General features: G+C 52.1%; 3 protein-coding genes across 10 annotated transcripts; all 3 read left to right on the top strand.

Moving 5' to 3' along the window:
- The first annotated feature begins 354 nt into the window (after positions 1-354).
- Positions 355-4,102, top strand: PYCR1 (pyrroline-5-carboxylate reductase 1). Its single transcript, XM_080923039.1, has 7 exons — positions 355-453; positions 655-725; positions 1,324-1,503; positions 1,736-1,957; positions 2,082-2,174; positions 2,331-2,494; positions 3,283-4,102. The coding sequence occupies exons 1-7, from the start codon at positions 387-389 to the stop codon at positions 3,407-3,409; spliced, it is 924 nt and encodes a 307-aa protein (XP_080779165.1). The 5' UTR covers positions 355-386; the 3' UTR covers positions 3,410-4,102.
- Positions 4,103-10,177: 6,075 nt separating this feature from the next.
- Positions 10,178-18,525, top strand: MAFG (MAF bZIP transcription factor G). Of its 4 annotated transcripts, none has more exons than XM_080922871.1 (3): positions 10,178-10,377; positions 13,759-13,822; positions 13,903-18,525. In XM_080922871.1, the coding sequence occupies exons 2-3, from the start codon at positions 13,787-13,789 to the stop codon at positions 14,353-14,355; spliced, it is 489 nt and encodes a 162-aa protein (XP_080778997.1). In that variant the 5' UTR covers positions 10,178-10,377; positions 13,759-13,786; the 3' UTR covers positions 14,356-18,525. The 4 variants fall into 4 exon arrangements, with proteins under 4 accessions (XP_080778997.1, XP_080778996.1, XP_080778998.1 ...); XM_080922870.1 differs by lacking the exon at positions 10,178-10,377 and adding an exon at positions 13,464-13,655; XM_080922872.1 differs by lacking the exon at positions 10,178-10,377 and adding an exon at positions 13,464-13,660.
- A 158-nt stretch (positions 18,526-18,683) lies between these two features.
- Positions 18,684-25,134, top strand: SIRT7 (sirtuin 7). Of its 5 annotated transcripts, none has more exons than XM_080924393.1 (10): positions 18,684-18,785; positions 18,852-18,989; positions 19,079-19,183; positions 21,546-21,616; positions 21,705-21,777; positions 22,429-22,527; positions 22,600-22,836; positions 22,976-23,056; positions 23,256-23,362; positions 24,464-25,134. In XM_080924393.1, the coding sequence occupies exons 1-10, from the start codon at positions 18,690-18,692 to the stop codon at positions 24,663-24,665; spliced, it is 1,209 nt and encodes a 402-aa protein (XP_080780519.1). In that variant the 5' UTR covers positions 18,684-18,689; the 3' UTR covers positions 24,666-25,134. The 5 variants fall into 5 exon arrangements, 4 of the variants coding, with proteins under 4 accessions (XP_080780519.1, XP_080780520.1, XP_080780521.1 ...); XM_080924394.1 differs by lacking the exon at positions 24,464-25,134 and adding an exon at positions 23,751-24,036; XR_013975218.1 differs by lacking the exon at positions 24,464-25,134 and adding an exon at positions 23,751-24,036 and having other exon boundaries at positions 22,600-23,056.
- The last annotated feature ends 201 nt before the right edge of the window (positions 25,135-25,335 follow it).

The following is a 25,335-nucleotide window of genomic DNA, read 5'->3' as shown; positions in this document are numbered from 1 at the left end:
GGAAATAAGCTGGAGACGGACTGGAGACTTGGATGTTGAGGATTCTCTGGATTCCGGACCCTCCCCTACAATCAGTTACTTTCCTTACGGCTCCCTGAGCCCTTTTGCAGGGGGCTCCGAACCTCCAGCAGCAGAACAGACATCCTGGCTCTGGGTGGCGGGTGGTGGTGGCACGAAGGGTTAGGGGTACAACTTTCCAGCCAGCCGAGAAGCAACATAGAAATTAGGCAGGCTGGGATGGGGGTTGGGGAGCACCTGGCTGCCAGGAGCGGCCAGACCTGGTACTACCCACCCGACGTCTCACTTTCCATCATGTCGGTACAGTTCTCTGCTGCCCTACAGAGCCGGTGTCAGCTGTGAAGGTTGTGGGTCCTGGACCTCCAGACATGAGCGTAGGCTTCATCGGGGCAGGGCAGCTAGCCTTTGCCCTGGCCAAGGGCTTCACAGCTGCAGGTATAGATTCCTCTGGTGCCGGGGAGGGTGTTATCGTGGAGTGTCTGTGTTAGTGACCTCAGTCCTTTGGGAAATGGCAGCTGCCATATGTTTAGGGTTGCTTCCCTAAAGGAGGTGAAGGGTGTTTGTGTTTCTCCTTTGTAGCAAAGTGGGGCAGAGAGGCTAGAACTCGCTTTGAGGGAGGAATTTTGTCCCCTACAGGTGTTCTGGCTGCTCACAAGATAATGGCCAGCTCCCCAGACATGGACCAAGCCACAGTCTCTGCCCTGCGGGTAGGTGCCAGGTGAAAGCAGGAGAAAGCCTCAACCATTTTAGAGTTAAGGTCTAGGGTTAGGTGTGCAGCCCCTTACTCCAGTGGGAGAAGCAAACCTGTCATAAGGAACTTCCAGATGCTGCTCCCCTGCCCTGTCATGAGCACAGCCGGTAGGAGATGATGTTCATCTTGAACGGGGTTACCTAGATGGGAGTTATGGAGCCCTCCACAAGGCCAGGGAGCACGGAGATCCATTGGCCAGGGAGCAAGGAGATCCATTGGCCAGGGAGCACGGAGATCCATTGGCTAGGGTGATGATGAGTGCGGTTTCTGTTAGGTATGGCTCAGCCAGGATTTTCAGGCTGAGGATGGGGGGGGGGGGGAGAGGCTCCCAGCTTGAGACCACCACCCACATCTGGAAGGCAGGCAGCTGCAGAGACTGCAGCCATGGCAGACTGAGGTGAGATGAGCCGGTTCTACTTCAAAGGGGACACATTCCAGGGCATAGTGCCTCTCCCATTTCACCCAGCAGCCTCCGGGCCTCTCTACTCACAGGGCTCTCAGCTTTGTGGGCAGACGGTCCATGAGGCAAGCCAAGTCTCCTTGTACTCCCGCAGAGGATAGGGGTGAACCTGACACCCCACAACAAAGAGACCGTGTGCCATAGCGATGTACTCTTCCTGGCTGTGAAGCCACACATTATCCCCTTCATCCTGGATGAAATCGGTGCTCACATTGAGGAGAGGCACATTGTGGTATCCTGTGCGGCAGGTGTCACCATCAACTCCGTTGAAAAGGTGGGTGCGCTGGGCCGGATAAACAGCGTTGCAGAGGGCGTGCAGCAAGTGGTCAGGAACTCTGGACCTGTGCCCAGGGCGTAGCAGCCCAGCCCACAGCAAGAACTCAGGAAACGCTCAGTGGGGGAAGCAGGTCCGTATTCACTCCCATGCCTGGGATAAGGACAGACGGCCACCACCGGACAAACGGCCACTACCGGAGTGATAGAGCTGGTTCCTCTTCCTCTTCCAGAAGCTGACAGCGTTCCAACCTGCTCCCAAAGTCATCCGGTGTATGACCAACACCCCGGTCGTGGTACGGGAGGGGGTTACCGTGTATGCCACAGGCACTCACGCTCAGGTGGAGGATGGCAAGCTTGTGGAGCAGCTCATGGGCAGCGTGGGCTTCTGCACAGAGGTGGAGGAAGATCTGATCGATGCTGTCACAGGGCTCAGTGGCAGCGGCCCTGCCTATGTGAGCATTGGAGTGATGGGCGGTCGGGGCTGTGGGCAGTTCCCAGGGCCTCTGTGCACTTTTGTCTCCGCTGCACCCTGCTCTGGGTCCCAGAGAGGAGGCTGAGGGTGCAATCTCCCCACAGGCTTTCACAGCCCTGGATGCTCTGGCTGATGGTGGTGTGAAAATGGGGCTTCCAAGACGCCTGGCAGTCCGCCTTGGGGCCCAGGCCCTCCTGGTCAGTGCTTTGGGATATTGGTGGGAGCTGTTCCTTGCTAAACCCAAACTGGGGGTACCTGAGAGGGGAGTCAGCAGCTGTTTTGGTGGCTGAGGACTGTACTCTCTAGAGGCAGGTAGGTCCCCTACTGCCATTATCTCCTCTATCTTGTCATAGGGGGCAGCCAAGATGCTTCTAGACTCGGAACAGCATCCAGGCCAGCTCAAGGACAATGTCTGCTCTCCCGGTGGGGCCACCATCCACGCCTTGCATGTGCTGGAGAGTGGAGGCTTTCGCTCCCTGCTTATCAATGCTGTGGAGGCCTCCTGTATCCGCACCCGGTAAGTTCTGCTGTTCTTCACTCCTCGGCCACCTGTGCCTGTATGACAAGAGTCCGGGCTTCAAAGGCTTCACGGCAGTTAAACAGTTAGCAGATACCACTGAGCCCTGTCCTGGCCCTGGGCGGGACTTTGGAAGCTTCAAGGTTTCTGGGTCACAATATGCAACGTCTCTAGCTCTTTTTCATTGTCTCTTGAGAAGCGTATCTACATGTGTCCATAGACCCGCCCCCCCAGTCCTGTATGTATTACATACAGCCTTCATTTAGTTTCATCATAGCCAGGGAGCAAGGCTAGAAGGGTGGCTGGGTAGTTTAGGGGACTTGGCCCAGCACCTTCTCCATGATCTTTCCCAGGTTAAACAGATTAGCTAAGCTGACAGCGTGTTAGCAGCAACATAGCCCAGTGAGAGTGGACAAATCGTATCCAGGGCCCCTCCATTGTTGTAAAGCAGAGTCAAGGCTGGAAATCACTGCCCTAGGTTCATGTCTACAGGGTAAATGCCAGCCTTTCTTACCAGTGGCCACCTGCTAAGGATAAATACCTAGAGTCGTTCGGAGTGCAAGTCTGTGAGGCTTGGGCGTAGGACTTAGGCCCATAGAGAAAACAGAAGCAGAATCCTGCCACAAGTTATAGCCAGGGTGGCCCTGCAGCAGTACTGTTGGGGGGAGAGGGTGTGGCTGGCAGAATGGATTGTGGGTACCAGTATAGCAGTCCTTACCAAAGCTGCTGCTGGAACTGTGGGTCCTGGGAGGCGGAGGGGCTGAGTCAGTGTCTCATTGCTTTTCTAGGGAGCTGCAGACCATGGCTGATCAGGAAACTGTCTCCCCTGCTGCCATAAAGAAGACTGTACTGGACAAGGTGAAACTGGACTCTTCTGCTGGGGCCTCTCTGTCTTCTGGCCATGTTAAGCCCTGAAATCTGGTCTCAGCAGGCAAGGAATGACCCATCTGCCAGCCTTCCTCCTGTTCCCCACTTCCTCCCCTCTCCCTTTCCTCTCCTTTAAAGCAGGGTTTTGTAGCTTAGTCCAGATTAGCTCTGAATTATTCACACCCCACTCCAGTCTCTCAAGTGCTGGCATGGGTGAGGGTTAGCAGGCCAGGCCTTTTTTTCTTCTATAATAATGGCCTGATGTTGCCTAGATAAGCCTCGAACTCATGCTCAGGACATACTCTGATTTCAACTTCTGTAAGTACACAACACCTGAGTGACTCAGTTCTTCTCCTCTTGCTTGAAGCTTCTGTCCTGGTGCTCTCAAACAACACAGAATATCCTCACAGCAGGCCCTTGCCCACAGCCAGGTCAGCCAAGAAAGGGACATCACTTAACAACTGGGGACCTCCATTTATACTCAAGTGCCACCTCTTCAGTTTCCTCTGGAGCTCGGGCCTGTGGAGTCCTTATTCTCCCTAGTTTCAGGGTCAGCTAGCTGGCTTAGCCATGGCCCCTTCCTGTGATTCACTCGTAGGGTTCCTTTCTATGATGACCAGCTAGTCCCAGACATCCTGTGCCTCCCTCCTTCTAGGGACTTAACGCTTTACCAATGATCCCACTAGGCATTTGGGAAAAGAACTTCTCAGGTAGCTGACTAAATGTTCCTCGACTCACCAAATACTGTTACTTCTCTTTCTGTCCTTTCAGTTGAATAATTAATAATAATAATAATAAATCTCCCAAAGCTCCAATATAACTAATTGTCACCTGCCTCTCTCTGTATGCCTGCCTGTATAAGGGAATGTAATACCGAGGGAGGAACCAGTAACATGGGTCATATAAAGCTGGCTGCAGCCAGGCTGAAGGTCCCCCAGAGAAGAGAGGGCTACAGTGCCTATGCCGTAGCCGACCTGCCTGAAGACTGGCACCGTAAGCAAGCCTTGCTACACAGAGGTGCTGAGGGGCACCAACCTCCTTAGTACCTATCCCTGTAGCCTGCCAAGGGCAGATGTTATGATGGCTCATCTAGTCTGTGCAAGGCCAAGTTCCTGGTGAGGAGGAATTGTTTTTGAGGAGGGCCATGACACAGGAAAATCCTGTCTTGAAAAAAAACAAAGAAAGAAAAAAGCATGTGCCACCACTCTCCAGCCTGTTTAATTTTTGGTTGTTGGTTCTGTTGTTTTTGAGACAAGGTTTCTCTGTGCTCTGGCTGTTTTGGAACTTGCTCTGTAGACCTGGCTGGCCTTGAACTCACAGAGATCCACATGCCTCTGCCTCCTGATTGCTGGGATTAAAAGAGGTATGTGCCACCTGGCATTTTTTTAAAAATATTTTTGAACCAGGGGGTGGTGGTGCATGCCTGTAGTCCCAGCATTCAGGAGGCAGATGAAGGTGGATTGAGGGTTCAAGGCCAGCCTGGTCTACAGAGCAAGTTTCATGACAGCCAAGACTACACGAAAGAAACCTTGTCTTGAAAAACCAAAAATAAAATAAATAAGTTAAACAGTGTGTGTGTATGAATGTTTGTTCAAATGTGTGTGTGTGTGTGTGTCTGTGTGTGTACCATGTGCCCTCAGAAGCCAGAAAGGGCACTGGATTCTCTGGAACTGGAGTTAGAGATACCATGTGGGTGCTGGGAACTGAGCTTAGGTCCCCTGAAGCATGAAGGCTGCTGCCAGCTACCCTTGTCCTCTGGGACTTGTAGAGAGGAGGACACTCCATAAGATGGATGCCTCAGGGCTCCTCCTAACTGCTGAGCCGTCTCTCTAGTTCTATAATGTTCTTCTTGACATTAAAGTCTATTAATTCATTTTTTTTCTTCTGAGACAGAATTTCTCCATGTAGTCCTGGCTATCCCAAAACTCCCTCTGTCACCCAGGCTAGCCTCAAACTCAGAGATCAGCCTGCCTCTACATCCTGACTGCCAGAATTAAAGGATAAAAGGTGTGCACCACAATGCCCAGCCGAAAGTCTGCTTTTGCTTTGTTTGTTTGTCCACTAATTCAAATACTAGCCTTGTACAAAACTATCCAGAATGTCTAGGTTCCCCTCTCTGTAGTATAGTCAAGGCAACACATAGTCAGCCTTCATGTGCCAGCTTCTGGAGCTGTAGCAGCAGACCTTTCAGGGCACAATGATCATGTTTCTTCAGTTAGAAGTCCCTGAGCATGGAGACAGGAGATAAGGCCCCTACCTAAAACGGTGACATATACAAGCTGCCTTAATTTCTATTGCTAAAGCGCAATACCATGACCAAAAAGCAACTAGGGGAGGAGAGGGTTTATTTGGTTTACACTTAAACATTGCTGTTCATCACTGAAGGAAGTCAGGACAGGAACTCAGACAGGGCAAGATCCAGGAGGCAGGAGCTGACACAGGCCATAGAGAGGTGCTGCTTACTAAAGAACTCAGCACCTAACCCAGGATGGAAACCACTCACAATGGGGTGAGCCCTCTGTCAATAACTAATGTAAGAAAATGCCTTACAGCTGGATTTAAAAAATATTTATTTTATTTAATTTATACGAGTACACTATAGCTGTCTTTAGACACACCCAAAGAGAGCATTGGATCCCATTACAGATGGTTGTGAGCTACCATTTGGGAATTGAACTCAGGACCTCTGGATGAGCAGTCAGTGCTCTTAATCACTGAGCCATTTCTCCAGCCCAACAGCTTGATTTTTAAAAATAAGTTTGTTTTTCTTTCTTAGAATTTATTTACTTTTGTGTGCATTGATGTTTTACCTGCATGTATGTGTATGTGAGGGTATCAGATATTGGAGTTACAGACAGTTATGAGCCGCCATGTGGCTGCTGGGAACTGAATCTGGGTCCTCTGGAAGAGCAGTCAGTCAGTGGTCCTTAACACTGAGCCATCTCTCCAGTCCCTTACAGCTGCATCTTTTTAAAGGTTTTTTATTTATTTATTATATACACTGTAGCTGTCTTTAGACACACCAGAAGAGGGCATCAGATCCCATTACAGATGGTTGTGAGCCACCATGTGGTTGCTAGGATTTGAACTCAGGACCTCTGGAAGAACAGTCAGTGCTCTTAACCGCTGAGCACTTACAACGTACATCTCCTTACATCCCTTCCTTACAACTGCATCTTATGGAGGCATTTTGTCAATCAAGGTTTCTTCTGTTTGGATGCCTCTAGTTTGTGAGTCAAACTGACATTAAGTGACTGGCCAGCGTACATTGTCAGGGAGCCTGTGCTTTAGTTGAATGTTGCAGAAGTCTTCCTGTGCAGCAGAGAGCAGGTCAGAGGAGAGAGGTCTTTCCAGGAGCTTCCCAGCAGGACCTTACTCCTCACTTTCCAGCTTTCCCTGAACAGTTCAGACCCAAGGGTGGCTGAGAGAATTTACCAGGGTCTGAAGACAGAATCCATCTGTGCTAAGAAACAGTGCTAGCTAGAGTCATGGTGACCAGGAAGTTTGAGTCACTGCCCAAGAGCTGGTGATACTGATGCTGTGTGGCAGATGGGTTCCCTAGAAACTTCTTGAAGTGTCACTCAGCAAGAAGAGCCTTGTTTGTGAGACTCATGGAGTGCGTGTATGTTCTCTGAGACCCAGCTCCTTTCTTCTTCACTATTCCCGGGGACAAACATGGCAAGCCTGTCTGGAGAGTCAGTAGACAGTTCTTGAGTGAGATTTATACAGCGAGGCATGTCTGCCCTTCACCAATGATCCACACAGGCTCCGGTGGCTTGTTTCTGTGTTGACTCTACTTTCCTTTAGCACCCCCTCTGTGAATATAAGCACACTGTCTGCTCTATGGGTACTTATCTGTCATGAGGAAGCCTCTGGAGCCCGAGTCACCTCCTGGAATGACCCAGGAGGACACTTAGCACCAGTTTCAGTGTCACCCTAGATCCCAGGGCTCTCATCCTCAAAGAAGTAGCTCCCAGCCACAGCCCCATCATCTCCAGGACAGTCCATCTTCTGATTATTCCTTCTAGTCCCTTGTGGCCCTGGGTGTGTACACTCCCAAATGTTGCTCCAAGACTAGGTTCCTATAACTGCTGAACCAAGGAGTGGGGAGCGAGACTCCCACTGAGGTGGAAGGGTGTATTTTGAGGGCTTGTCAATCATTGATGCATGCCTGGAGTCCCAGTTAACTCCCCCCCCCCTTTATTTTCTTGAGGCAGGGTTTCTCTGTGTAGCCCTGGTTTTCCTGGAACTGGCTTTGTAGACCATGTAGGCCTTGAACTCAACTTGCCTTGGCCTCCTGAGGACTGGGATTAAAGGTGTGTGCTAACTTGCCCAGCAAGACCTGGTTACTCTTGACTGAAAGGCTTTGCAGGCAGTGTGGGCAATAAAAATGAATGAATGAATAAATAAACAAACAAAAAAATAAATAAAAACACGGAGAGTGTGGGAGCTCATGGCTGTAGTCCCAGCATTTGGGAGGCTGAAGCAGGAGGGCTGCTGCCGAGCTTCCGCCAGCCTACAGAGCCTACAGACCAAGACCCTATCTCACAACTAGAACAAGAACAAAGGGAGGATGAAGGTTAGTATCAGAAACCCAGAGGGCATTTCTTCGTTAGGGGTTTTTATTGCTATGAAGAGACACCATGACCTCAGCAACTCTTCTAAAGGCAAACATCACATTGGGTCTGGCTTACACTTTTTAGAGGCTTAGTCCATTATGGTCATGGAGCAGAGGCATGGCGGCCTGCGGGCAGACATGATGCAGGAGGAGCTGAGAGTTCTACATTCTGATCCGAAGAAGGCTGTAGGAAACTGTAAGCCACAAACTGGGCATAGCTTGAATCTATAAGACCTCAAAGCCTGCCCCCACAGTGACACACTTCTACAAAAAGGTGACACCTCCTATTAGTGCCATTTCCTATGGGCCAAGCATCTAAACACATGAGCTTATGTGAGCCATTTCTATTCAAACCACCACAGGGCATAAGGAACAATTCTCTGTATTTGGAGACTCTGGCTACAGCCAGCAAGAAAGACTCCCTACACACTTCCCAAAGAAATACAATGTCAAGAATTACTTTTTGGGGGCTGGAGAAATGGCTCAATGGCTAAGAATATTGACTGTTCTTCCAGAGGTCCTGAGTTCAATTCCTAGCAACCACATGGTGGCTCAGAACCATCCATCAGTAATGGGATCTGATGCATTCTTCAGGTGTGTCTGAAGACAGCTACAGTGTACTCATATAAATAAAGTAAAATTTAAAAAGAAACTTTAAAAATAAAATAAAAAGACTAATCATAGATTTAAAAATTAAAAAAAATACTTTTTGAGTCTAGATGGGGTGACACAGGTCTTTAATTCCAGCACTAGGCAGGCAGGGGCAGTCGGATCTGAGAGTTTGAGGCTAGCCTAGTCTAAACCTTGCCTCAAGAAACCAAATTTGTCCTAGTGAATCACAAAGGACACACATAGCCCCAACTCCAGTCTGTTTGCTCCTTTTCCCTTGTCACATCTTACAGGATGAATCACCTTTTTCCGGCTCTCTGAGAAGGGAAGGCCAAATAGAAAGTTTGGAACCTGTAAACAAAAATCTGGGGACGGAGAGATGGCTCAGTGATTAAGAGCACTGACTGCTCTTCCAGAGGTCCTGAGTTCAAATCCCAGCAATCACATGGTGGCTCACAACCATCTGTAATGAGATCTGATGCCCTCTTCTGGTGTGTCTGAGGACGGCTACAGTGTACTTACATAAATAAATCTTTAAAAAGAAAAGAACCTGATCCCTCCTATTTTTCTTTTTAATCTTTTCTTTTAATTAATTAATTTATTATATATAAGCACACAGTATTCAGACAGACCAGAAGAGGGCATCAGACCTCATTACAGATTACTGTGAACCACCATGAGGTTGCTGGGACTTAACCACTGAGCCATCTCTACAGCCCCCGGCTAACATTTTCAACAGCAGCGGGACGTCTCCTCACAGAAAAAGTAGCAGCAGAATGAACCTGAACCCAAAGTAGTTTTAAATGCAGCAGAAAAGGGTTGAAAAAGTAAGCAACTCTTACAGTGCATGCACACTACCCTCAGAAATGGTCCGCAGCTGCAGGTGAAGCCCCGGCACCCTCTGGAGGATATTTTCCCTTGTGAGCGTCTTCCTAGCCCTAGTGTCAGCTTGGAAATTTGGGGGATCTGGCTGTGCTTCTCAACAGCCGCGTCCTTTTCAGCTTGCTGACCCATTTAGAATGAGGACATCGCAGCAGAATGGGGTAAGGAATTTAAACGACTGTGTCACATCTTCAAAACAGCAAATAGGTTCCCGCGTGGTGACAATCGTCTGTGATTCCCGCTCTCGGGGGATAGGGGTGGAGCGCAGAGGCAGGAGCATCTCCGGGTACTGAAAGCCAGTCTGCTCGCTGTACAGCAAAACTCTGTAAACAAGAGAAAAAAAAATCAAACAAGCAAACAGACCCGAAAATGCCCACTCAGGTTCTGCCCCATAGATCTCGGCCTGAGTTGGCATGGAGATCTGGAGGAAGCTCGATGCAACAGAGTGGGGGCCACGAAAAAGAAAACAGCCCACAGAACCTGACTCGGCAGGAGCCTGGCCAGCCCGGCGAGCGTCGCGACTACTCCCGCGAGACATCGCCAGGGCGCGGCGGGCGTTGCCAGGGGCGACGGCGCGGGGCTGCGCAGGCGTGGTGGGGACGCGCTCGCCTTGCTGCCGCCTCGCCTTTCCCTTTAAGCCTAGGCCAGCCGCGTCGCCGCTTCATGAATGGAACCCACGTGACCAAACATCATGTGACGTCTGAGGAGCGGCGGCGGCGGCGGCGGATTCTGAGCCCGGTCCGGCCCGGCCTTCCTAGCGCGCTTGGCCCGGCCCGCGCAAGCGGCCAGTCCTCCTAAGCCCCCGGCCCGGACCCTTCGCGCCCGACCCAGCCCCGCGCAGCCCCGGAGCGCGCGCGCGCGCGGCCCCGCCCCAGCCCCGCCTTGGCCCGCCCGGGCCCGCAGTGTGGTGAGTGCGCGGGGCTGGGGCGGGCGACGGGGCCTGGCCTCGGGGTTGCGGTGCACCCGACGGCGGCGCGTGCCTCGGTTTCCCCGCCAGTCTAGAGGCTGCTGCTCTCCAGTAGCCACCCCGGTGCCGGTGGACCGGGCGGCGGCGAGGCTGGGGACGGACTGGTGTGCGCGCGGCGGCAGACCCCGGGTGCCCTGCGGGGGGCGCGATCTAAGGGCGAGGTGCGCGCGTCTGTCTGGGTCAGCGGGGTGGCCGCACCGAGCTGCTGACTCATCAGGTGTCCGTCGGCTTCCGCGCGGGCGGGGTCGCGCGCGGGCCCACAGGGGAGGCGGCGGGGAGACCCTGCTGCGCGGCTTGGGCTCGCCACGCGCGTGCGAGCCCAGCGGAGACGTGCTGAGTCATCAGCATGAGGTCACTCGATGCTCCTGCTGACGCTGGGCCAAGACTGGGGGCCGAGCCCGCTATCGGCCCGTCCAGACAGGAGGTAGGGCTAGATCCGGACGGTGAAGGTCGGGCCAGGATCCGGGGTCGTGTTTAAGTTTGACGGACCTGTGAGTTGGAGGCAAAGGCCCCGAAGGAGGCATTACAGGGGCGCGCCGCAGGTTTCTCCCAGGGTGGGAGGTCAATCCCCAGGCTTGCACATCCCGCCCGGACTCTTGGGCTCCTGGACCGGGTCCCACAACTGGGGCAGTTCCCCAAACTGGGAGACAGATCGGTGTACGCCGAGGGGAGGAGCTTAGGTGGGCTGAGCCTGCTCGTCTGGAAACAAGCTTTTCTTCCGAGTGATCCTGAATGGGCAGGCTGTGTCGGTCCTGGAGGTCCTAGATGAAATAGGCGGAAAGCAGGGGGAAAAGGTGTGTGGCTTGAAAGAAGCTGGGGCAGCTCTAACTAACTAAGGCTCGCAAAGGATGGGTCTAGGAAGCTGGTGGGGTTTTTAAGGTGCAACCATAGGAAGGAAGGTGTATTTCTGTTTATCCCAGCGTTATTCCTTTCAGAAGAGTTTGGGGTCCCACTGTTGCCTGAAGTTACCAAAAAGTGTGTGCCCTGAGACTCTTGGGAAGTGACAGCTTGTGTGGGGTGTGGCTGAATGGCTGTTTACTGACTTATCTGTTGGGAAGGTTCTTGGACTCTGTTCTGTATTGCTTTCCTTGCCCAGGGATTCGTGGCTAGACCATGCTGACCCTGGGGTTTGTGCTAAGGGGTGTCCCCTCAACACTTAGTACTCTGAGCCGTGAAGCTGCTTGTAGGTGCAGTGTTTTCATTTGGGGTGGAACTTGATGCCCCGTGATACTTCAAGGTCCCAGGAAACTGTTAAACCCTGGAGGCACTATGTTTCAGTGAACTTAACATTTTAAGTTCTTTTCAAATACTGTGAGTATCCAAAGGAGAGGAGACCTAAGTTGGGGTCTCCTGCATTGAGGTTTGCGGGCAAGGATGAGCAAGGAAGGGTCACTTTCTCACTTGAGACTAATGACCAGACTGTCCAGTGTGAAAGGACAGATGCACAGACTTTTCTGTCTGCCTGATTGGGTGCTCCAGAGTCCCTGGGTACCTTGAGACTGACCATAGCTGTGAGTACTTGGAGGAGAGCTGAGTTGGAAGGCAGCAGGTCCAGATTACCTTCTCTGAGCTTCTTCCTCAGGCTCTGAAAAGCCGTGGACTGTTATTCCCTCAGCACAGCTGTCCTCCAAAACTGTCTGCCTCATCACTGTGTCCCTCGGTTTGCAGAAGCCAGGCAGGTAGCTGGAATCACTGGCTCTCGTGAGACCTGTCCTTCCCCCTTAAGCATACATGAATATACACGCACGCACACACACACCTTTGATCGGGAGGCAGTTGGCTGCACTTGTGCTGAGTTCAGGCCTTTGCTAAAGGGTAAAATCTGTTGAGGAGGCACTTTTCCGCTCCCAGCGGTCACACTCTGCACTCTCCTGTGCAGATCTCAGGAAGTCACCATCATTTGGAGCTCAGCAGTATGTGTGAGGGAAAGCTCCTGCTAGGTCTGTCTTCCTTACCTGGACTTACGCTCCTAGTGTGGTATAGGGTTAACTTGTGAGAAAGACAGATACCCTTCAGACCTCTAGATCTGAGTTCTGCCTTTCTCTTTGATCTAGCAGTACTGTTGCCTCTGAAAATGCTTGTGCAGTTCGGTCCTGTAGAAGTGTCTGGTTTCTGTGCTTAATGTTTGCCTGTAGCTACGCCTCCTGTTCAAGGCTGAGTGGTAGGGTAATGAGAACATTACTGCTGCTGGCTCACACTTTAGTTCTTCTGATAAGACTAACTCCCCACCCAGCACACTTTTGAAGTGTTCACAGCCTTTAGCGTCCTGAAACAGACCTGCAACAACCTCACCTGCAGGTCCTTCCTCATTTCCCTGCATCTCACCTGGATAGGAGAGGCTGTATCTCTACCCATGGGACTGGTGGGTGTTGGGCTAAGTGGGGATTCCCAGCCTAGGTATACAAAAATGTCCTTGGCAAGCTGAAAATGAGATTGAGCCCAGAGGGGCAACTGATACCGTAGGGGGTAGCTGTTTTGCTTTTGTTCCCTGGCCCTGTGGTCATTGACCCTAGGCAGAAAGCCAAAGACCAGTCAGTGACCCAAAGGGGTTCTCGCCTGCTTCCAGCTAACAGTGCTCTTCCTCTGCTAATTGTGGGAACCCTTGTGAAACACCCTGTGTCGGGTGGGGCAAGAGTACAGGATGCTGCAACCAAGCCACAGGATGGTTACCCCATCTGTAAAGGAGATGGACGGGGAGGCCTGGAGGGGCCTGGGCTCAGCTCCTCCCAGCCGGATTGCCTGCTACCTGGAAGGTGAGAGGATTCCCAGTCAGCCAGTTAGAACAAACCTGGTCCTCTGCCAGAATGAGGCAGGAAGCAACCTCCCAAGCCCTAGAGGGAGAAAGGGCTTTCTTTTGTCTTAGGCCAGCTTAGGGGACCTTGGAATTCGCGGTCCCCGACTGACCCTTACTCGCTGCTGGTCCCAGTAGTGGGTCTCCTGGGGCACTGTTGGCTGGCCAAAGGGACTGGAGAACAGCTCAGGAAGGGAGGGAGGCGATACGCTGAGTCAGCATGACTCGCCAGGAACAGGGCGCTCTGGGGCAGCACTGGGGTTATTTTTAAAGCTCGGCTTCCTTCTAGGCTTGCCCCTCCTGCAGCCCAGACCTTCTAATCTCTCTCTGCTCCCTTTGTCTTCTGCCTTCACACCGCGGCTGCTTTTCCCCCCGACCTCCCACCTGGCTCTCTAGGGAAAGGGTCTTCTGAGGCAGCCAAGCTCAGGTCAGGTGAGGGGCAAGGTTCTGTGGGCTGAGCACTAGGCAGCAAGCTTCCTGTTGGGGTGTAAAAGAGTCTCAGGGTCCTGACCTCTCTCTGTGTCTTGCAGAGTGCCTGCTCACTGTGTCCCCCGGGTTATGACGACCCCCAATAAAGGAAGCAAGGCCTTAAAGGTGAGTGGAGAGGCTGGGCTCAGGGCGTGGTGGGCTGGGCATTCCTACTCTGCTGTGACCCGTGTGCTGTGCTACTCCAGGTGAAGCGGGAGCCAGGAGAGAATGGCACCAGCTTGACCGATGAGGAGCTGGTAACCATGTCGGTCCGGGAGTTGAACCAGCACCTGCGAGGCCTATCCAAGGAAGAGATTATCCAGCTGAAGCAGCGCCGACGCACACTCAAGAACCGGGGCTATGCAGCCAGCTGTCGAGTGAAGCGGGTGACCCAGAAGGAGGAGCTAGAAAAGCAGAAGGCGGAGCTACAGCAGGAAGTAGAGAAGTTAGCCTCTGAAAATGCCAGCATGAAGCTGGAGCTCGATGCGCTACGCTCCAAGTATGAGGCCCTGCAGAACTTTGCCAGGACCGTGGCCCGCAGCCCTGTGGCCCCGGCTCGGGGTCCCCTTGCTGCTGGCCTGGGGCCCCTGGTCCCTGGCAAGGTGGCTGCCACCAGCGTCATCACAATAGTAAAGTCCAAGACGGATGCTCGGTCATAGGGACACGTGTGGTTGCCAGGCAGGTCTTTGAGGGGCCACTAGGTGTGTGGCAAAGTTGGCAGCCCCGTCCCTCTTCTTTTCTTTTCCCTTCCTTTCTACTCTTCCCTTCTTTCCTTCCCTGCAAAGCACAACCTGCACCCAGGGGCCCCGGGCTGAGCCCCTTGATGTCATCTTTATCTTTGTTGTCATGCCTGTGTTTTGTACGTTGGGATCGGTCAGTTCAACAGTGATGTTGGGTTGCCCCTAACCCTTTGTACCAAGGCCATGCAGGCTAGGAGTCCGCAGTGGGCACTGTGGGAACAGATGAGAGGGCAAGTGGACAGGTGTCCTGGGCTTGGGTCTGCCCTTTTCTCCCTGATGGTCTGCAGGCCCCACAGTGGGACTTGAGAGCTTTCTTTCCAGATTTCCAGTGGGCTTCTCAGCTTGACCAGAAGGAAGAGATGGGCTCTGTACTGAAAAGTGCTTATGTCTTGAAGCCCCTGATGGATGGGCCACCAGCCTGGGCACGGGGCAGGGACCATGGTGCTGGAGCCTGGCACAGTGCACCGGATAAGACCAAATCGCCGGTTATGAGTGTGGGTGGAAGGTGTGTCAGTGTGTCCTGCGATGGGTCCGGTGTCACTGTTTACATGACCTATTTGTGTGGTTATATAGCCCTTTATTTAAAAGAGAAGTTCCTTTTACGGAGTTATTAAATTATATGTTTAAGAGCTAAAAAGAAAAAAAAAGCTGCAGAGTATTTATAAAATTGTCTTAAAAAAAACAAAAACAAAAAACAACATTTGACCGTATAAATGGAAAAGGGAAGAAAGTATAGTAGAAACTTTGCTAGTTTAAGAGAAAAAAAAAAAACCTTTCTTGTAAACCCGGGGACAGCTCTGTGGCTGTTGGAGTTTAGTTTTTATACACAGAGTTATCAGACATTACTTATAAAACTTAGTTTAAAAAAAGAAAAAGAAAAAAAGAAAAAAAAAAAGCCAAGCTGCGAGCCTACCAGAGGCTGTCCTCTTTGATATCTCTTTTGTACCGAAAGTGACTTACTCCTTTACTCCTGCTTCCGTCTGGCCGGTGCCGTGGTGTTGTCCGTGCCTGGTGAGGTTTTGTGCGGCCGTAAAGTGCTGGTGCTTCTGGTGACCTTTGACCTGTGGCTGTCTCTGTTTTGTGTGTGTGTGTGTATGTGTGTGCGTGTGTTTGTTTTTTGGATTTTTGTTGTGGTTTTGCTTCTGCTGGCTTGCTGGACCCAGGCAGATGTCCTCCACTGGAGTCCAGGAGACCGTCTGCTGGCTCACGTCCTTCTGCACTGTCTGTTCCTCTGCCACTTAGTCCCTCTGAGCCTTGGCTTGGCAGTGTGGGTCTAGGGTCAAGGCAGTGGCAGAGAGAGTGAAGTCGGGAGCTATTGGCCCCCATGCTGCTTCCACACCCACCACCTCTGGCCCTGGGTGGTGACATTGCAGGGACCAAGGTGTCACTGGGTGCCCACAGGGCTGTGGCCCACCTGTTCTTGGCCGTCTTCCTTCTGGCCTCAGCTTAGTTCCTATAGGCTTTATTGGGGCCTCAGCTAGGCCACCCCAAGGGCCTACCTTGTGGATTGGGAGTCCTGTCACTCATGTATTTCTGAAACCCCGTTCTGTGGGGTGTTGTTTCCCAGGCAGATTGGTCAGGGGCCCCACTTGAGGCGACCCATTCTTCCCTGTCTCACTGTGAGAGCCTGGAGGCCTCCACCATTGCCAGACAAGGGCTTTGGCCCTAGGGCTAGGCCTGTTCTTCCCCAGTGTCTGCAGCTCTTGGCTCTGGGCCCTTCAAGATCTGCGTCTTCCAGGGATCCGCTGTTCGACTCGGAGGTGCTTCTCTGCAGGTTCCAAGCCTGCCTCCTCACCCCAGCTTTCCAGTGGAGGCTGCCCACCTTCCAGGCTTGGCTCAGGAAGCTCCTCAAAGGCGGATGCCCACCTCCAAGAGGCTACATCCCTGTGTGGTCACATTGCCTGTGGCCTCTTGCTGACATTGCTGGTGTCTTCTCTGGGGGCCCTGGATCCCTGAAAAGCACAGAAATGTGATCTGGTAAAAGGAAAGACTGTGGCCTGACAGGCCTTTACCTCGTAGGCAGCAGGATTTTCACTCAGTTTGACACAGCATGCAGTGCTCTGGGAGCAGGACTTCTGCCACCTGGCATTTTGGTGGGCTGCTTTGGCTCAAGGTGCTCAGACACTCCCATTGATGCCTGAGTTGGCTGTGAGTGGAAATCTGGACTGTTGATTGTAAGTTACCAGGTGACCTCATCCCCTCCCTTTGGTTCTCTGACTGGTATCCAGATGAGTTGCTGATGCCAACTGTGGCAGCAGAGCTGGTATGGATTATGCCCATGCCTAGAGGAGAGGGACAGGCTTTCTGAGTTCTTTGGTAATGGCTGGGCTGTTGTGTACAGCTGAGAATGGCCCTCTGTGCATAGGTCCAGCCCTCAGGATGAGGAAGAGGAGGCTGAGGCTGGGTATGTGTTAAACAGGAGTAGTAGATCTTTGCTTCTGAACAGGATGGAGCCATGCTCAAGGCTTTCAGATTTGCAGCATCTGCTTATTGAGTCTGGGGGAACATTCCCTGTTGAGCCAGCCCTGCAGCTCCACTCCCTGTCCCTTCCCCTTGGTTTCTTGACAGTAAATCCTGTGTGACTGTTGGCTGTTTTTCTGATCACTGTTAATTCCGTTTTTCTACTGTGAGGTGTTGTGTTTGACTTTCTGACACAGCGAATGGAGAGCTTGGGCTGAGGCCAGGTCTCCCAAACTTCTCCGCTAAGTAAACCATGATGTGTGACTTCTCTCCTATCTCAACTTTGCCTGACTCCTTCCTTGGACATGGACACTCAGATTTCAAAGGAACCCCCCAGGAGACAGCTCCGTTTCCTCTAAACAGAGCATGGTCCCAGAGAGTCCTCCCCTCCATTTGGGTGTTGTACCATCAGTACAGGGAGTCCATGGTAACACTGAGTTAGTTGTACAGGGATCACACTACCGTCTCCAGGCTTCCCAGCAGGTTGTTCTCAGTACTCTCAGGTCTGTGTGTACTCTGTTAGCAGCAGCCTTGGTGTTCAGTGCCAGGGTTGGCAGTTTTGATAAGCTACAGCCCACTTGGAGATGGTGAGGCCACTTGGCCAAAGCTCCCATCCACAGCTGGGGTGTCTGAGCCACAGCCTGCGATGCCATTTCCGCTCTGGGATCTTCTGAGTTACTTTTTTAGGCTGTGGTTTGGTGAAAGGAACCAGCACATTAATGATCTTGCTCCCAGAAGCCACTGAATAATTCTTGGCATGTTTTCTCTGCCGTTGGCTGCCTGGTTTGGGAGCAGTTGTGGAAAAGAGGACAGAATCGGTACCACATGGAGGCATGGGTGTGCTGAGCTGCTCACAGCCTGCCTGTTTCTGGCTTGTGTCCTGGGTGTGTGTTATATCTCCTGGGCCAGCTGCACACATGTACCCAGTCCCTGGAACAACAGCATTAGTAGCACGGGTGTCTCTGGAAGTGTGAGATAGAGTGTTCAGGAAGTGTCCCTGATAGAATTCCCTGTTCTCTATGGCCCCAGTTGGGCTTTTGGCCCTTCCAGCAACTTTATGCCCCAACCCCACCTTCTTCTCCCATTTTCTCTGTTTGCTAGTCCCTGAAGCCTTTAACCAAATGGGAATGGGTACAGAAAGCCTTCTCCTGGCAAATTAGGGCAACAGGACAAGGGCTATTGTGTGTCCAGCTCTGTTGGTCTCCTGGTGCTGAGAGGTGTGTCCAAGCAGAGTTGATCAGCCCCTGCCTGCCCTGCAGGGCTGAAGCCAGGGGGAGGTTAGTAAAGAGTACCCTAAATGGGGTGAGGGTCCTTAAACATCCAAGTGAGGAGGGGCTGTGGTGTAGCTGCAAGGTGAGACCCTGTCTCCTGCACCTGGGTAGGGCCATCGGGGATCTGGCTGCAAGGTGAGGCCTGGACTTCGCATTCGTGGAGAGCGATCAGTCACTTGGCCTCAGCAAGCAGCAGCCTTGGTGCCCACCCATGCCCTGCGCAGTATTTATTGCTAAATTATTGTCCAGGAGGGGCGGCACTGGGCCTGGCCCCCCGGGTATTTATTGCTGTACATAATGTATGTTTGTGATATATAAGGTTTTCTTTATTTTGTATATGATCAATAAACGCCTTTTAAACAGATCTGGTGGTGGTTCTTTGAAACCCAAAGGAGCAAGGGACAGACAGACTAGGGTGGGAATGGCGAGCCGGAAGGGGTGGGAAGGGCAGGACGCGCGCATGCGTCTCTGTAGCTGCTGGATGAGGCGGAAGCGGAAGCCGGAAGCGCAGTCCAAGGAGCGATGGCAGCCGGTGGCGGTCTGAGCCGCTCTGAACGCAAAGCGGCTGAGCGGGTCCGGAGGCTGCGGGAGGAGCAGCAGCGTGAGCGCCTCCGCCAGGTAAGCCACTGCCGCGGCCGTGCTCGCGGGAGCGCGCTCGGTCGCTCACCTATCGCTCGTCCGTAGGTGTCACGCATCCTGAGAAAGGCGGCTGCGGAGCGCAGCGCGGAGGAGGGCCGGCTCCTGGCCGAGAGCGAGGATCTGGTGACCGAGCTGCAGGGTCGGAGCCGGCGGCGTGAGGGCCTCAAGCGCCGCCAGGAGGAGGCGAGTCGCGGGCAGCGGGTGCTGGGCTGTGGGCTGTGGGCTGTAGGCAGCGGGCTGCAGCTGGAATAACCAGCTCTGGCTCCTGTCAGGTGTGTGATGACCCGGAGGAGTTACGGAGGAAGGTCCGTGAGCTAGCTGGAGCTGTCCGAAGTGCCAGACATTTGGTTGTCTACACAGGCGCTGGGATCAGCACGGTAAGAGAGGGCCTGCGCATTGCTTCAGGCGTGGCGCGCCCCCTTCTGGGACACAAACTTGGGCTGTACAGTGCCGGAGTCCAAGTGCTAGCTCACCTTTGAAGGAACTTCCAAGGTGTCCTTTCTTGGAGACTCGAAACAATTACAGATTTAAGATTTAACTAAGGCGAAGTGACCATGGTGGCATATACCCTTAATCCCAGCATTTGGAAGGCAGGTGGATCTTTGTAAGTTCAAGACCAGCCTGTTCTGCACAGGGTGTTCCAGGACAGCTATGGCTAAAGAATAAGTCAATTAATAAATAGTAATTTAGGGGCTGGAGAGATAGATGGCTCAGGGGTTAAGAGTACCGATTGCTCTTCCAGAGGTCCTGAGTTCAAATCCCAGCAACCACATGGTGACTCACAACCATCTGTAATGAGATCTGATGCCCTTTTCTGGTGTGTCCGAAGACAACTACAGTGTACTTATATATAATGAATAAATATTTTTTAAAATAAAAATTTAGCAAAGCCAAAGAGTTTTAGAATGCTTAATTTATGACAGCCAGTCAAGCACAGATCAATAGCCAGGCATAGTAGCCAACTGCCTGCTAATGCCCTCTCCTTTAATATGGAGACAGATTGACTGATCCACACGATGTGGACAAGCTGGAGCCCTGGACTTTCTCCTGAGCCTGTACTCCTTGAAGAAAGATAGTTTCGAGTCCCAAATCTCTAATCTCAGGACTCAGGAGGTGGAGCTTGGTAGATCAAGATCAAAAGCTTGAGACCAGCCTGGCTCAAAGCTTAATTCAGAGACCCTGTCTTCTCCAAAAAAAAAAAAAGAAGAAGAAGAAGAAGAAGACAGAAACACAGGGTCACAGCACAATGGGTACAAACGAGAAATGCTGGACTCTTGACTCTGAGAGCTTTCCTGGGCTGAGGGACAGCTAGCTTTGAACATATGACGGGCATATCTGGACGGGCATGTGTGAGTGTGGAATATTTGGCCCAGGTGAACTCAGTTTCTTTTCTGAAGAAGCCCTGAGGTGGTATGGAGAGATGGCTCAGTGGGTAATGTGCTTGCTATGCAAGCTCGAAGGCCTGAGTTTGGATTCTCAGAATCCAATTGAAGAAGCTAAGCAGGGCCACACTCCTGTAACCCCAGAACTGGGAAGACAGGCTGAGACTTCCTGAAGCCTGCTGGCTAGGCAGCCTAGTCAGATTCGTGAGCTCCGGGTGCAATGAGAGGCTTATCAACAACAATCAAAAAGGTGGTGGCAGGGTATTGAGATGGCTCACTGAATAATTAGGCACTTGCTACTAAGCCTGGTGCCTGCGTTTGGTCCTCAGCTCACACCATAGGAGAACTGATGGCTATAAAGTGCCTTCTGACTTTTACTTGTGCAACATGACACTTGCTGACATTGAGATTCAGGCACCCGTGATACATGCACCTACACATATGTGTGCACAAATGCAAATGTGTAAACAAATATATATACAGACAAAAGAAGACCTTCATTAACAAAGGTAGCAGCCAGCAGACATAAGCACCCAGGTTTGGTGCAAAGCTAACTACAGGGCCAGACATAAAATCCTTAGGGCTGGGAAGCCCTTTGGTGGCCTTGCTGCTGGAGTGGCATTTTAGGGCTCTGCAGGAAAATGTGAGAGGAGAAAGCATGACAGACAGCCATGGCCCAGGTGTCTAGGACATAAGCATCTGGGGCCCAGCCCTTAATAACAGTGTGGTGATTCAAGTTACAATTTTACAGCAGTGATTCTACAAACCTGGTGGCAACTAAATACCACTTGCAACTGTTAATGTGGTCTAAGCACCATCTGAGGTTCTTTTCTGATGTATTGGAATTACCTGCCAGATGGGTGCTTCTCTGAGCTTAAGTAGCAATGTATACAGCGCTTTCCCCAACCAGAATCCAAAGACTCCTGGCTCCTAGATGTTTTATTTGTTTGTTTCTCATGGAAAATTACTTAACACTTATCTATCTGTAGAGGTTTTATGTTAAGTTAGAATAAAAACCTCAGAGCTGCAAGGATATAAGTATGTAGACAGAGAGCTTCCTCCTGGGAGTTACCATTTGTTAAACATGACCTGAACTCTAAAACCTGGACACTGATGGGCCCAACCAGTTTTCCCCTTCTGTATTCAAGATAGATGTGGGTGGACACAGCTGCTCCCTGCTAGAAAGGACCCTGAAGTAGGGTAGGGTTCTCTGGTATGTGGACAAAAAAGTCCTTTAAATGAAGGGAAAGAACCATAGTGGGGTACAACCCACTCGGGGATCAGACAGGTCAGTAGTGGCACACCTTCCATGGGGTATCCTGCAGTACCTGTGGTATCTCTTTGTCCAAATGTGCAGGCAGCTTCTATCCCAGATTACCGGGGTCCCAATGGAGTATGGACGCTGCTGCAGAAAGGAAGGCCTGTGAGGTGAGCATGTCACAGCATTCTCCCATGGTTAGGGAAGAGGTGCATCTGCCTAGCAACCCTTTCACCTCTGTTCTCTCAAATCCCCCAGTGCTGCTGACCTAAGCGAAGCAGAGCCTACCCTCACCCACATGAGCATCACTCGGCTGCATGAGCAGAAGCTGGTAAGAAAGCCGGTGGCAGGTGGTGGTGATGGTGGTGGTGCCAGTCCTGGCACACGCCTTCACTCCTAGTGCTTAGGAGGCAGAGGCAGGGGGAATCTCTGAGTTCAAGCCTGGTCAAGAGTGAGTTCCAGGAGAGCCAGGGCTACACAGAGAAATTTTGTCTTAGAAAAGAAACCAAACAAAAACAAAAAGCTGGAAAGAATCCCAGTGCTCAGGTGGGAAGCCATTCCACCTCCTAGTCATCCCTGAGGTAAACAGTCCTGTAGCTCAGACTCCTGTTTGCTCCCTGTTCTGTTTCCTCTCCAAGAAGAGTAGCTCCTGTCCTCAGTCATTAGTAGTCAGCTTCCCATTCAGGGTTTTTAGACAACAGCCTAGCTTCAGAGGAGGCTTGTCAGAAACCTTGATGTGCTGAGCAAGCAGGGAAGCAGATAGGCATGGGCTGGGGGGGGGCGGGGCATAAAAAGGTGTTTGTGACCTCAGCTTGCAGGAAGCAGTACAGGTGCTTGCCCTCCTGGCTGCTCCCAATATATCATAGTAGAGAAGAACATGGCGCCTTTCTACCTCAGGGTCCTCCTGGGTTGCAGCTGCCTTCTTGTTTTGGGAACCTCTTCCCCAGTCCCTTACTAACTGCCGCCATGTTCTTTTTTCCAGGTACAGCACGTGGTGTCTCAGAACTGCGATGGGCTCCACCTGCGCAGTGGGTTGCCACGGAATGCCATCTCTGAGCTCCATGGGAATATGTACATCGAAGTGAGCAGTACCCAGAGGACTCAGGGCCTGGGGGACAGGCAGATCTCACTCACTGTGCCCTCTCTTCCTCAGGTCTGCACCTCCTGCGTCCCTAACAGAGAGTATGTCCGAGTGTTTGACGTGACAGAGCGTACCGCCCTTCACCGACACCTGACAGGCCGGACCTGCCATAAGTGTGGGACTCAGCTCCGGGATACCATTGTGCACTTTGGGGAGAGGGGGACGTTAGGGCAGCCTCTGAACTGGGAGGCAGCGACTGAGGCTGCTGGCAAAGCAGACACAATCCTGTGTTTAGGGTCCAGCTTGAAGGTATGTGCTGCCGGTACCATGAACTCACTGTGGATGGAGCATGTTACTGGCCTGCCTCCCCAGAGCCATGAGCTAGTGGGCAGTAGATTTGCACCTTCATCATCATCCTCTACTGTGTTGTGTCTGTCCACTGGTACAGGTGCTAAAGAAGTATCCCCGCCTCTGGTGTATGACGAAGCCTCCCAGCCGTCGGCCCAAACTCTACATTGTGAACTTGCAGGTAACAGAGGGTGGGTGGTTCATAGAGCTTCTTCCTTAGACCTGGGCCTTAGTTGGGAAGAGCCAGGGAGATGTGCCATGTTTGTATGTCCCAAAAGTCTTGTACAGGTCCAGATGTGTTTCCGGGGAGGGGCGACCCAGTCTGCAGGGGACAAGCAAAGGGTAGGAAGCTGACCCTCATCTGTCTCTCTTATCTTCAGTGGACCCCCAAGGATGACTGGGCTGCCCTGAAGCTTCATGGGAAATGTGATGACGTAATGCAGCTCCTCATGGATGAACTGGGCCTGGAGATCCCTGTCTACAACCGGTGAGTGGGTGCAGCATGGCCCCATCTCCACGCCTCTGTGTGATGGGCTGTGTCTGTCTGCCGTGAGCCTCAGAGGAACTGGCTGAGGGGAGGCTCTGCCACAGCTGCACACTCTTCCACCCTGACTGGTATGGTGCCCAGAATCTCTGAGGAGAGGGGTGGGGGTCTGCCAGTGTGTTCCACAGGATGGTCCCCACAGATATTTCAGCCTGCGTGGACAGCTGTGAGGGGTGAGGACTGTGCCACTCTGGTCACACAGAACCTGCGCCCTTGGTTTTGGGATGTTTGGAGGAAACTTAAGCAAACTGCCTTGATACAGAATTGTGATAATTTAGAGTTGGTGTGTTTGAGTGAAAAGTTTACACTTTCTTTCTCTGTGAATTTTCAGGGTCTTATAGGGGAAATCAATAACTTCTTTTAATCAAAGGGTTCAAGAAATTAAGGATCCCTTCACCTCTGGGCCTGGCAATTCTTGTATGTTATGTTTGTGGTGTTCTGTGACGTGGCCTCTCCCGTGCCGCATTGTTTCTGTTGTTGTCGGTTGCTTTTTGTTTTTTAACATTAACTTAGCTCATTTTTTTTTTGATCAATGCTATTTGCATCTTACGTTTATACTGTGTGGTTCCACATTTCAATCCGACACATGATCTCTTCACGGTGTAGTCTATGGGCCACACCTCCCTAGTCAACTGGCCTCCCACCCCCATCCCTGTCATGCAGCCTGGGAAGGGGAAAGGGTCAGGTCCACCTGCCCCCAACTATACAAGTGAAAGGTGGGGCCCAGAGTTGCTAGTGAGTTATCCTTTGGAGATGGCGCCATCCTGTGGCTCGCACCCCTGCCTGTGTGTGCAGAGCCTACTGACAGTGGGTGAGAGACCAAGGAGGCTACTGCTGGCCTTAGAGTCGCTGCCCAGGAAGATTTCCCCTGCAGCTCTTCTGTAGTTTGGTGACATCAAAGCTGCTTCTAGCCAAAGCCCAGCCAGATTAGGACACAAGGGAAGGGGTGGGGTGACAGGCAGCCTTAGGCAGCTTTCCTGGGCCTGGGAGGGCTGTGATTGGAGAGGGTTTCAGACCTACCTGATGCTGCTTTTCTTCTGTTAGGTGGCAGGACCCAATCTTCTCCTTGGCGACTCCCCTCCGTGCTGGTGAAGAAGGCAGTCACAGTAGGAAGTCTCTGTGCAGAAGCAGAGAAGAGGCCCCACCTGGGGACCAGAGTGCCCCCCTTGCCTCAGCTCCCCCCATCCTGGGAGGCTGGTTTGGCAGGGGCTGTGCCAAGCGTGCTAAAAGGAAGAAAGCAGCATAGCCCGGTGTTGACAAAGAACAGTTGGCACTTTGCAGACGGCTTGACCCTTGTTCAGGGGCCCGTGTTACCGTGAAGGCTAGAGTGTCCCCCACCGGATCTAGTGAAAAGAACTCTGGGGGGCGAGGGGTGACACTTCCCGGTGACAGTTGTCTTTAGCCATTTGTCCTTGTGGAAAGCCTCACTTGCACTGCTGTGATTGCCCCACCATGGGCTTGATCTTCAAGGACACCCTCCCCCATTCTCCCCCATACAAAGGTGGCGGCAAGGCCTTTGTGAGAAGAGCTCCAGTCTTTCCCAGGCCTGGCCAGCAGAGGAGTCCACCACTGCCTTACCTCACTCTCCAGGCTAGTCTCAGGGCCTCCCTCTTTCTACTACATATTACTTTAAAGTGTTCACTTTATAGAAACCTTTTTCTGTATTGGGTATGTGGCACAGGGAGGATCTAAGCCTCCAGTCTGAGCAAGTTTTATTAAACGTCTCTCTATTGCTTCGGTGTCCCAATGACTGTCACGTGCACCACTGAGGTGCCTGCATCTGAGGACCATCATCGCGGTGCTTTTGAAGAACCCAGTCCCTGGGGCGAGCCACACAGGCACTTTGTACTAGCCGGCTCCATTCGCCTGTAGAGAAGTCAAATGGAAAGGCCGGGCCACCTGCAACGCAGACCATT

Source organism: Micromys minutus (genome assembly GCF_963924665.1).
Source record: "Micromys minutus genome assembly, chromosome: 10".
Taxonomy (NCBI): domain Eukaryota; kingdom Metazoa; phylum Chordata; class Mammalia; order Rodentia; family Muridae; genus Micromys; species Micromys minutus.
The sequence above is the reverse complement of the archived record's forward strand: the minus strand, read 5'-3'. Positions and strand labels throughout refer to the sequence as shown.